This window comes from Macaca mulatta, chromosome 2 (genome assembly GCF_049350105.2).
Source record: "Macaca mulatta isolate MMU2019108-1 chromosome 2, T2T-MMU8v2.0, whole genome shotgun sequence".
NCBI classification, from domain to species: Eukaryota; Metazoa; Chordata; class Mammalia; order Primates; family Cercopithecidae; genus Macaca; species Macaca mulatta.
The window spans coordinates 1,742,365-1,754,827 of record NC_133407.1 but is presented as its reverse complement, the minus strand read 5'-3'; the positions used below and the strand labels follow the sequence as shown (position 1 = coordinate 1,754,827).

General features: G+C 56.6%; 1 protein-coding gene across 1 annotated transcript; it reads left to right on the top strand.

Annotated features, from left to right (window-relative positions):
* Positions 1-159: 159 nt before the first annotated feature.
* Positions 160-11,913, top strand: ZDHHC19 (zinc finger DHHC-type palmitoyltransferase 19). Its single transcript, XM_028843529.2, is given in 8 exon segments — positions 160-443; positions 1,026-1,147; positions 2,070-2,209; positions 3,019-3,191; positions 4,395-4,500; positions 11,320-11,405; positions 11,740-11,851; positions 11,854-11,913. Coding segments are annotated over 8 exon segments (945 nt in total). The 5' UTR covers positions 160-297.
* Positions 11,914-12,463: the final 550 nt, after the last annotated feature.

Sequence of the window (12,463 nt, the reverse complement as noted above, 5' to 3'; positions counted from 1 at the left end):
TCTCCAAGGTCATATTTTCTCCAACAACCTCAGCCTGCCAGGGGCAGGGCCTCTCGGTTCCCCAGCACGTGTAGGGTGGGGTTTGCTGTTGGAAGCGCCTGTCGCCGGAGACAGCCACGGAAAACTGCAGACAGTTCTGCTGAAGGCCGCCAGCCTCTGTGATGTCACACTGGAGCTTCTTTCCTTTCATCCTGGGCTGTGGCTCTGAGGCCGCTGTGGCCATGGAGCTCTGGAAGCTGGGCTGGGGGAGGAAGCCTGGTGGCTCTGACCTCCCCTGGAGGCGCAGGAGGCCCAACCATGACACTCTTAATGGATGCCACGCCCCAGGTGAAGGAGCTCTATCCCCTGCCTCTGGTCCCACGTCCCTGGGTCCTCTCCAGCCTGTTTGCTGCCTTCAATGTGGTGCTGCTGGTCTTTTTCAGTGGCCTCTTCTTCGCATTCCCGTGAGTTTCCCAGGCAAGGCGTTAGGTTTCCTACAAAGAGACAGCCAGGGAAACAGAATATGATAGGATGGAGGCAGGGGAGTGCAGAAGACGGTGGGGGAGAATCAGAGAAAGGGGGATATTCTGGTCTAGGGAACCGATGTGCTAAGGCACAGAGGTCAAGGGTGCCTGTGCATTTTGGGAGCTTTGGGTGGCTGGTCGTGCTGGTGCCATTTGGTGGAGCCATTATGAGTCTGCCTGGGTATTTGGAGCCTGGATTTTTACATCTGGCTTTAAGGTCTGTGGGTCCTGACCTGAGTAAGCCAGGCCCTGGGTGGGGGGCTTTGGGCTGCCCCCGCTCAGGACCGAGCCTGCCTCTGGTCTCAGTTGCAGGTGGCTGGGCTGCCCCCGCTCGGGACCGAGCCTGCCTCTGGTCTCAGTTGCAGGTGGCTGGGCTGCCCCCGCTCGGGACCGAGCCTGCCTGTGGTCTCAGTTGCAGGTGGCTTTGGGCTGCCCCCGCTCGGGACCGAGCCTGTCTCTGGTCTCAGTTGCAGGTGGCTTTGGGCTGCCCCCGCTCGGGACCGAGCCTGCCTCTGGTCTCAGTTGCAGGTGGCTGGCTCAGAACGGCGAGTGGGTCTTTCCCGTCATCACAGGCCCCCTCTTTGCTCTCACCTTCTTCAGTCTCGTTTCACTCAACTTCTCAGACCCTGGCATCTTACATCAAGGTGAGGCATCAGCCCCCTGGGAAAAGGAGGTGGCACCCCAAGGGCTGGGAACCTGCAGGGGATTCCTAAACTGCTCTTCCTACCACCCCTCCTCCAGCCTCTGGACCCCTTCGCCCCACGTCTTCATTACTGTGGCCCTAGCTCCTTCCCTTCCCTTCCCTTCCCTCCCCTCCCCTCCCCTCCCCTCCCTTCCCTTCCCTCCCGTCCCCTCCCCTCCCCTCCCCTTTCTTTCCTTTCTTCTTTCTTTCTGTCTTTCCTTTTCTTTTTTTTTGAGCTAGAGTCTCGCTCTGCTGCCCAGGCTGGAGTGCAGTGGCGCGATCTCAGCTCACTGCAACCTCTGCCTCTCAGGTTCAAGCGATTCTTCTGCCTCAGCCTCCAGAGTAGCTGGGATTACAGGAGCATGCTACCACGCCCAGCTAATTTTTTGTAATTTTAGTAGAGACGGGGGTTTCACCATATTGGCCAGGCTGGTCTCAAACTCCTGACCTCGTGAACAGCCCACCTCGGCCTCCCAAAGTGCTGGGATTACAGGTGTGAGCCACTGTGCCTGGCCCTACCTCACTTCTTAGGCCACCACGGTGTAGAAAAAGAGAATTGTTGCGTTTTCCCAGTTGCCTCAGATGCAAGGACTGGGCAGGCCAGGGCCAGAAGTCAGTGGGCTCTTCCAAGCCACTGTTTGTACTTCCTCCCTTCACTACACAATGCCACTTAGAGCAGCACTCACTGTTCCAAACGCCTGAGTTTCATACAAAACTCTCCTGGCTGGAAACCCGTCTTCCCTTTGCCATCCTCTCTGAGCTTGGACAGCTTGCTCAGGGGCAGGGGTTCCCCTGCCCACCTCGTCCCCACCCTTCCTTGTGCCCTGTGATGCCTCGGAGTGACCGCAGGGCCTTCTGCTGTGCCCCATCCTCTTCCCAGCCAGGCTCCGCTGAGCAGGGCCCCTTGACAGTGCACGTGGTGTGGGTGAACCACGGGGCCTTCCGCCTGCAGTGGTGCCCACAGTGCTGCTTCCACCGCCCGCCCCGGACCTACCACTGCCCCTGGTGCAACATCTGTGTGGAGGTGAGAGCCCCTCTACCTGTCCACCAGCCGTCGCCCCACATCTGGCTGGGATCAGGAGCCTCCCTCATACAGGGGCTGGGGCTGGGCGTGAAGCTGTCTTTCAGGACCGCTAAAGGCCAAGGGTGACAGTACCTCCCAGCCACTCTTGGTCACTCATGTGCTTCCTGCCTGCACCTGTCCTGGGAGGCTGCCCATTGCCTGCAGAGGTGCTGACATGTACAGGCATCCACATCTGTCCTGGGCTGGGTCAGGCCAGGGGAGGAGAGGCAGCCCTCTGTCCCACCCCTGGGCTTGCTAACATGAGATACCCAAGCCCCTCAGGCTGGCTGCCCGCCTGATCTGGAAGGCCTTGCCTGTCCTCACCTGGGTGTCCAAGGTGGAGGGTCTACCAGCTCTGAGTGACCGTCCCCCTCGTGAGCACGGCCTGCACAGGTTTCCAAGTGCAGGAGGCTGGCTGGGCCAGGGTGTTACTGTCATCTTCATCGAATGGATGAGAAAGTGGAGGCCCAGAGCTGGTTTCCGTTCTGCCCAAAGTTCCAGCAGGGTGCGTCTCACAGAAGGCCAGGCCAGCCTTTTCTCTAAAGGTCTTCTGACAGGAGACCTTTATACCACAGAGACCCAACTGTGCTCTAACGAGGGAAATGCCAGCACGAGGCATTCTGTGGCCCAGTTTCTCCCTGCAGGTGGAAGCCAGTGCATGGGCCAAGGGCAGGTGGCCTAGAGGGCAGGGGGAAGGCCTCGGGATTTGGGGTGATGGAAGTTGGGCCGGAGGGGAAGTCCTCAAGCCTGGCCCTCTCCCTGTCGCCCAGGACTTTGACCACCACTGCAAGTGGGTCAACAACTGCATCGGTCACCGCAACTTTCGCTTCTTCATGCTGCTCGTCCTGTCCCTGTGCCTCTACTCAGGCGCCCTGCTGGTCACCTGTCTCATCTTCCTGGTGCGCACGACCCACCTACCCTTCTCCACCGACAAGGCCGTCGCGTATCCGCCCACGTGGGGAAGGAGAGGGAGGAGGCGGGGACAGCCAAGGAGGGAGGGGCTACGGGGGCGGGGCTACGGGGGCGGGGCCAGAGGGAGAAGCCGCCTGGGAGGACCAGTCCGGGACGAGGTGAGGTGGGTGGGGCCGGGGATGGGCGGGGCTAGGAGAAGGGGCGGGGCATTAAGCCTCCCGCGGGTGGGGCGCGGCGGCTCACGCCTGTAGTTCCGGCACCTTGGGAGGCCGAGGCGGGAGGATCGCGCCAGCCCGTGTCCCAGACCAGCCTGGGCGACCCAGACCCCGTCTCTACAAACAAACAGAAAAATTAGCCGAGCGTGGTGGCACGTGCCTATAGTCCCGGCCGCTCGGAAGGCCGAGGCGGGAGGATCGCTTGAACCGGGGAGGGAGGTCGAGGCTGCAGTGAGCTGTGATTGTGCCTCAGAAGAAGAAAAGAGGCCGGGCGCGGTGGCTCAAGCCTGTAATCCCAGCACTTTGGGAGGCCGAGACGGGCGGATCACAAGGTCAGGAGATCGAGACCAGCCTGGCTAAATACGGTGAAACCCCGTCTCTACTAAAAAATATAAAAAACTAGCCGGGCGCGGTGGCGGCGCCTGTGGTCCCAGCTACTCGGGAGGCTGAGGCAGGAGAATGGCATAGACCCGGGAGGCGGAGCTTGCAGTGAGCTGAGATGCGGCCACTGCACTCCAGCCTGGGCGACAGAGCGAGACTCCGTCTCATAAAAAAAAAAAAAAAAAAAAAAAAAAAAGAAGAAGAAAAGAAAAGAAGAGAAAGAAAAAGGAATCTGGCGGGGTCATGGGCGGGTGCTAAAGGCGGACCGCAGATCTGGACGGGCGGGGACAGCGGGGCGGAGTCGGGCTTTCGCGGGGTGGGCGGGACGAGGGTGGAACCGGGGGACTGGGTGGGTGCGTGGGCGTCCGGGGGCGGGGCGGGGCTCGGGGCGGAGTCGGGCTTTCGCGGGGTGGGCGGGGCGAGGGTGGAACCAGGGGACTGGGTGGGTGGGTAGGCGTCCGGGGGCGGGGCGGGGCTCGGGGCGGAGTCGGGCTTTCGCGGGGTGGGCGGGGCGAGGGTGGAACCAGGGGACTGGGTGGGTGGGTGGGCGTCCGGGGGCGGGGCTCGGGGGCGGAGTCGGGCCTGAGGGGCGGGGCCAGGCGTGGGGGTCCCACAGCTCCGATCCTTAACCCGGGCAGCATCGTGGTGGCTGTGCCCGCCGCGGGCTTCCTGGTGCCGCTGTCCATCCTGCTGCTGACCCAGGCCGTGTCCGTGAGCTCGGCCGACCGCACCTACAAGGTCAAGGTACGCGGGGCCGTGGGGAGTCAGCTGGCACCCCCGGGACCTCCGCGCTTCCCGCGCTTTCTCCACTGCCCTTGGCCTGGTAGCCCGACCCCCACCCCCGATGGCGCCTCGTTAGGTCCCTCTAGACCCAGCTCTTAAGAGGCTCCAATCTCGCCTCCTCCGGGAGCTCGGTGGTCATTGTCCCTCCTGGGAGCCTACTGTGTGCTAGGCGGTGTGGATTCTTTGAGCGATGGGAATAGAGGTGAGTGAGGCTACGTTCCACACTGTGTTGATGAGGAACCTGAAATGGGAGTAACAGCCACCAGAGGCCCACGAACACTCGGAGAGGGGGCCGGTCCTGAGCTGTGTGGCGCAGACTCAGGCACTGAGGGTTCGGGGAGGACCCCATGGTAGGGTAGGACGTGCAGCTTAGGGGTTCGGGAGAGACAGAAGACAGAGCGGAGGGCATTGCAGGTGAGGGGCACACCTTTGCAAAAACTCAGGGAAGCCTGAAGTCTGTGGAAGGTTGGTAGGATGGAGAGGAAACAATTCTAATTGGGCAGAAGGTGGTGTGGGCAACCGAGTCAACTGCTTCCTTTGGCCCCATTAGAAAGGTCCAGGCTGGGCCCCGTGGCTCATGTCTGTAATCCCAGCGCTTTGGGAGGCTGAGGCAGGAGGATCACTTGAGCCCAGGAGTTTGAAACCAGCCTGGGCAACATAACGAAACTTCATCTCTACAAAAAATTTTAAAATTATCCAGGCGTGATGGCACATGCCTATAGTCCCAGCTACTCCAGAGGCTGAAGTGGGAGGATGGCTTGAGCCCAGGAGATGGAGGCTGCAGTCAGCGAGCTGTGATTGCACTGCTGCACTCTAGCCTGGGCAATAGAGCAAGACCCTGTCTTAAAAAAAATGCCCAGGCTGGGTGCGGTGGCTTACGCCTGTAATCCCAACACTTTGGGAGGCCGAGGTGGGCAGATGACCTGAGGTTGGGAGTTCGAGACCAGCCTGGCCAACATGGCGAAACCCTGTCTCCACTAAAAATACAAACATTAGCCAGGTGTGGTGGGGCACGCCTGTAGTCCCAGCTACTCAGGGGGCTGAGGCACAAGAATCGCTTGAACCTGGGAAGCAGAAGTTGAAGTGAGCCGAGATTGTGCTATTGCACTCCAGCCTATGTGACAGATCGAGACTGTCTCAAAAAAAAAACAAAAACAAACAAACAAAAACCCCCCAGAAAGTCAGGTGAATTTAGGCTTGATGATGAAATCATGGTACAAGAGCCAGGGTAGGATTTCTTAAAAGCCAAGTTTATTGGACGGGTGCGTGGCTCATACCTGCAATCCCAGTACTTTGGGAGGCCAAGGTGGGTGGATCACTTCAGGCCAGGCCAGGAGTTTGAGACCAGCCTGGCCAACATGGCAAAACCGTCTCTACAAAAAATGCAAAAATTAGGCGGGCGTGGTGGCTTGTGCCTGTAATCCCACCTACTTGGAGGCTGAGGCAGAGAATCTCTTGAACCCGGGAGGCAGAAGTTGCAGTGAGCTGAGATTATGCCACTGCACTCCAGCCTGGGAGACAGAACCAGACTCTGTCTCAAAACAAACAAACAAACAAATGAACAAAAACCAAACCAAAACAAAAAGTATTTTATTGAACAATAATCTACCTATGTAATACCCTTTTCTAGTGTACAGCTATGAGTTCTGACAAATGGATACAGTCCTGCAGCCACCACTATAATCAATATTTAGGACAGGTCCATCACCCCAGAAAATCAGAGACCACCACCGTAATCAATATTTAGGACAGGTCCATCGCCCCAGAAAATCAGAGACCACCACCGTAATCAATATTTAGGACAGGTCCATCGCCCCAGAAAATCAGAGACCACCACCGTAATCAATATTTAGGACAGGTCCATCGCCCCAGAAAATCAGAGACCACCACCGTAATCAATATTTAGGACAGGTCCATCGCCCCAGAAAATCAGAGACCACCACCGTAATCAATATTTAGGACAGGTCCATCGCCCCAGAAAATCAGAGACCACCACCGTAATCAATATTTAGGACAGGTCCATCGCCCCAGAAAATCAGAGACCACCACCGTAATCAATATTTAGGACAGGTCCATCGCCCCAGAAAATCAGAGATCACCACCGTAATCAATATTTAGGACAGGTCCATCGCCCCAGAAAATCAGAGATCACCACCGTAATCAATATTTAGGACAGGTCCATCGCCCCAGAAAATCAGAGATCACCACCGTAATCAATATTTAGGACAGGTCCATCGCCCCAGAAAATCAGAGATCATGGTCTTTTGTAGTCGATTTCTTCCCCTACCTGCAGCTCTTGGCAACCACTGATCTGTCTTCTGTCCTTATCATTTTTCCTTTTCTAGAATAAATGGAATTGTTGGCTTGTGAGTCTGGCTTCTTTCACTCAGCACATACATTCGAGATTCATTCACGTTGTTGCTCATATCAGCCGTTTATTCCTTTTGATTGCTGTACGGTATTGCATTGTGTGGATGTTCAATAGATTATCCATTTACCAACTGAAGATGTTTGTGTTATTTCTAGTTTGGGAGATTATAATAAATAAAGCTGCTATAAACACTGGTGGACAGGCATGTGAACGTAAGTTTTCATTTCTTTGGGGTAAATACTTAAAGGGGTCATATGGTAATTGAATGTGGTTTTTTTGTTTGTTCGTTTGAGACGGAATGTCACTCTGTCACCCAGGATGGAGTGCAGTGGCTCGATCTTGGCTCACTGCAACCTCCACCTCCCAGATTCAAGTGATCCTCCCACCTCAGCCTCCCAAGTAGCTAAGACTACAGGTCCCCAGGCTCTCCAGCCTCCAGGGACCTTAACGTGGCCTGCGATTCACCAGGCGGGGCTCCTTCCTGCGGCCCGCAGCACCCACCTCAGGCCTTTTTCACATGCCCCAAATCTCATTCCCTTCTTCCTCCATCCCCGGGTTGCAACTCCGCCTGTGGTTGATAGCAAGGTCTCTGGATCCAGTTCACACATGTTCACATCACAACTCCACAGCATACCAGCAGGGAGATCCTGGGAATATTGCTTGGCCACCTAGGCATCCACTTTCCCCGTCTGTAAAATGGGCAGCATGGGTGAGTGCAAGACACAGAGTAGCAGCCAGTACAAGTGACTGCTCCAGATGTCGCTACTATTAGTACCATTCAATTTCTTTCTTTCTCTGTTTCTTTCTTTTCTTTCTTTCTTTCTTTCTTTCTTTCTTTCTTTCTTTCTTTCTTTCTTTCTTTTCTTCTTTCTTTTTTTTTTTTGACGGAGCATCTCTCTGTCACTCAGGCTGGAGTGTAGTGGCATGATCTTGGCCTCCCGAGTAGCTGGAGTTACACCATGGCCGGCCTCTCAAAGTGCTGGGATTACAGGCATGAGCCATGAGCCACCACACCTGGCTAATTTTTTGTATTTTTAGTAGAGACGGGGTTTCACCACGTTGGCCAGGCTGGTCTTGAACTCCTGACCTCAGGTGATCTACCCGCCTCGGCCTCCCTAAGTGCTGGGATTACAGGCGTGAGCCACTGCTCCTGGCACCATTCATTTTCATCACCATTTACACATGCTTCTGTCTCTCATCTTAAAAGCAAAGCAAAACCCTCACTTAACATCGCCAGCCTCCCCTCCCCCTGCTCCACGCTGCTCTCCCGCAGCCCAGTCTCCTGACAGAGCTGGCAGTGCTCACGTGCTCCACTCTCCCCCGTCCCAGGCCGGCTTCAGCGGGCCGCTGTCCTCACTGTCACACTGACGCTGCTCTCACCCGGCGGCCAAAGCCGGTGGTCAGGCCTCAGAAGCCTCTCTCCAGACCGCACACAGCAGCTTCTGAAACTGCACGGGAAGCGGCCTGTCCCCGGCCCCGCAGGGCTCAGCCTCTGGCCTCCTGGGCGGCGCCTGGGTTCCTGCTCCTCCCCGCGGTGCCCTCGCCACCCTGAGGGCTGAGGCTGGTCCAGTTTATGTCGTGTGCAGTTCCCAGCACAGTGCCTGAACTTTCTTTCTTCTTTTTTTTTTTTTCTTGACGACAAGGGCAGTAGTGAGCAGCGAGGAAAGAGTAGAACAAGGAATTGGATCTGTAACTTACTGAAAAGGCGAGATAAACCACTGCTTTCAGACCAGCCCCTGGAACTTTTCTTTTTTCTTTCTTTTTTTGAGACTGACTCTCACACTGTTGTCCCGGCTGGAGTGCAATGGCACCATCTCGGCTCGCTGCAGCCTCCGCCTCCTGGGTTCAAGCAATTCTCCTGCCTCAGCCTCCCAAGCAGCTGAAACTACAGGCGTGCAGCATCACACCCTACTAAAAATTTTTGTATTTTTAGTAGAGACGGGATTTCACTATGTTGGCCAGGCTGGTCTTGAACTTGTGACCTCAAATGATCCAAAGTGCTGGGATTACAGGCATGAGCCACCACTCCCAGCCCCTGAAACATTTTTAAGCACCCCAAATGTTTCTGAAACAGTGAGCGAACCAACCACCAAAAGAATCCATAACACTTTGGGAGAGACGCAGAGACAGAGAGAGAAGCCGGAAGCCCTGATCCCTGGCGGGGAATGGGGCGAAGGGAGTTGGGTGGGAGATGGAGCAAGAAGCTGCCCACTCTGGCTTTGGTCCTGCGGAGTGTCAGGCAGTGTTAGACACAGAATCAGAGCAGGAGCCCCGGGTGTGGAGACAGTGAGGGGGGCTGAGTGCTTCAGAGCTGTTGGTTTCTTCCTTTTTATATTTTTTGAGACAGAGTCTCACTCTGTCGCCCAGGCTGGAGTGCAGTGGTGTGATCTCGGCTCACTTCAACCTCCACCTCCTAGGTTCAAGCAATTATCATGCCTCAGCCTCCCAAGTAGTTGGGATTTCAGGCACCTGCCACTATGCCCGACTAAGTTTTTCATTTTTAGTAGACGGGGTTTTGCCATGTTGGCCAGGCTGGTCTCGAACTCCTGGCCTCAAGTGATCCACCCGCCTCGGCCTCCCAAAGTGCTGGGATTACAGGTGTGAGCCACTGCGCCCAGCCAAGAGCTGTTGGTTTCATTCATATCTGAAAGCATCTTTCGTGGGAGAGGCAGGTACAAATGTATTGGTCAGTCTTAGCTGGGCACAGTGGTTCACGGTTGTAATCCCAGCACTTTGGGAGGCCGAGGCGGGTGGGTCATGAGGTCAGGAGTTCGAGACCAGCCTGGCCAACAACAGTGAAACCCCATCTCTACTAAAAATACAAAAATTAGCCGGGCGTGGTGGTGGGCGCCTGTAATCCCAGCTACTCGGGAGGCTGAGGCAGGAAAATCGCTTGAACCTGGGAGGTGGAGGTTGCAGTGAGCCAAGATCGTGCCACCGTACTCCAGCCTGGGCGACAGAGTGAGACTCTGTCTCAAAAAAAAAAAAAAAAAGTATTGGTCAGTCTTACGAATTTATTTATTTATTTATTTATTTTTATTTATTTATTTTTTTTTTTGAGACGGAGTCTCGCTCTGTCACCCAGGCTGGAGTGCAGTGGCCGGATCTCAGCTCACTGCAAGCTCCGCCTCCCGGGTTCACGCCATTCTCCTGCCTCAGACTCCCGAGTAGCTGGGACTACAGGCGCCCGCCACCTCGCCCAGCTAGTTTTTTGTATTTTTTAGTAGAGACGGGGTTTCACCGTGTTAACCAGGATGGTCTTGATCTCCCGACCTCGTGATCCGCCCGTCTCGGCCTCCCAAAGTGCTGGGATTACAGGCTTGAGCCACCGCGCCCGGCCTTCTTTTTTTTTTTGAACTGGAGTGTCGCTCTGCCTCCCAGGCTGGAGTGCAGTGGCATGATCTTGGCTCACTGCAAACTCCACCTCCTGGGTTCAAGCGATTCTCCTGCCTCAGCCTCCCCAGTGGCTGGGATTACAGGCGCCCGCCACCACGCCCGGCTAATTTTTTGTATTTTTAGTAGAGATGGGGTTTCACCCTGTTAGCCAGGATGGTCTCCAACTCCTGACCTCAAGTGATCCATCTGCCTCGGTCTCCCAAAGTGCAGGGATTACAGGCGTGAGCCATCTCACCCAGCCAATACGCTGCTTTTACATGCTTTAAATACCTTAAAGTCGGCAGAATCTCAGATAGTGCGAGGACGCGTGTTGCCCTGTGGTGACAGTGAGTGGCGACAGTGAACGTTCTGGAGCCATCCAGAGCTTTCCTCCTGGAGTGCCAGCTGTCCTCGCATGGAGTCCTGGTTCCTTTGGTGGAGGATGGTGTTGAAAATCTCAGCCTTTGCGGCAGGGGCGGGGGGCATGGGACACGGGGGAGTTGGTGGTGGGCAGAGATGCTGCTGGGCCACTTTCAGTGACAAAACGTGACAGCGAAGGCTTTTGAAGTCAGGTGAGGCCCAGCCTGCCCTGGGGAGTTCGGGAGGGGGTGAGGCTGATGGGTAGAGTGAGTGGGTGAAGGGGAGAGAGGAGGGAGAAAACCTGGTCAAGGTCAAGAGTGCCCAGGGGAGGACTCGGCCTTTACTGCATTGTGTGTTCAAGGCTTTTAGCCCAGATTTTCCTGCGCCATGTGATCACGGTTAGGGAAATATGACTGGGCCTCACTCAACTGACCTTCCAGACAGTGACGTTCAGTATCTGGAAGGAGGTAGCAGGAGGATGCGTGTGGCCAGTGGAGACCAAGAGGAGGAGGATGGGGCAGTGGTCGGGGGATGCTCTCATTTTCCCAGCCTCCAGCTTGCTGCTGCCTGGACTGAGCGCTGGCTAGCTGACCAGCTCAGGGAGGGCCACTGGGCGATGGCCCAGCCATTCCTGCTGGTTCTGAGCTCCTCTTCCGGTCTCCATCCCCCTCCAGTGCAGAGACCTTCACGGATACAACCCCTTCGACCAGGGCTGTGCCAGCAACTGGTATTTAGCAATTTGTGCACCACTGGGACCCAAGTGAGTTGGCAAAACCAAGAGGCCCAACTGGTGAGCCCTGGGGGTGGGGCAGAGGGGGGTTCCCCGGCTCCTTTCCACAGCTCCCGGGTGCTTACACTCACAGTGCCTGCTCCTCTGGGGTTTTCTCCGGGGCGCTGGGGGCTCTGGGGCCTCCCTACTTACTTGGCTCTGTGGGTTCTTGCCCCGTTATGGCGTAGAGGGGTGCTGCATCCTGGATGAGGCCTCAGCTTCCTGCAGAGCCAAGCCCTGGGCTGCGTGCTTCCTAAGCTGAGGCGGGCAGGGGAGCCAGACCAGGGAGGGCAGTGGCCCCTGCATCTGGCCTGTTGCTCCCCAGGTACATGGCTGAAGCTGTCCAGCTGCAGAGAGTGGTGGGGCCTGACTGGACATCCGTGCCCAACCTGCACCCTCCAATGTCCCCCTCTGCTGTTGACCCCCCAGCCCGCCCTGGCCCCCAGCCCCAACCTCTGGGTACCTACCAACCAGGAAAGGGCCCCCCAGGGTGTGGTGAGGCTGCAGCTCCCCAGGAGGTAAGAAGCGTGTGTGCGCCTGTGTGTCTGTGCGTGTCGGGAGAGGGGTGTCTGCAGGTTGTGAGGGTGTGGGGGGAGGCCCCTGAGGTTGGGCTGACCCTGAAACTGGAGCACTCCGAGCTTGGCGGAGGAGGGTCCTACCCTGGAGGGGCGTTGAAAGGAGGACCCAGGCCTCTATAATATACCCAGGGGTCCCTGGAGTCACAAAGACAAATGAATGATGACTACGCCACTAATGTGCTGATTGGCCTTGGGCCAGTCACTCTTAGGACTGAGATGAGTCTCATGGTTTATAATTTGGCCAAGGGGTGGGAGTGGCGGGAGATTCTTTTATTTAAAGGAAATGTTGACTTGAAGCCCCATGAGACACAGAGACGGGAGGTGGAGGATCAGGAGGCCGCCGTGGGGCTGGGCAACCCCTGTGCCCGGGGCCTCTGCAGCACATTCTGTTGTGCCAGCCCCTCCCTTTGCCTCCCGGGGCAGGAGACCTGGCACGAGCTGTAGGGCGGGGTCTTGGTGAGGGCGCTCATG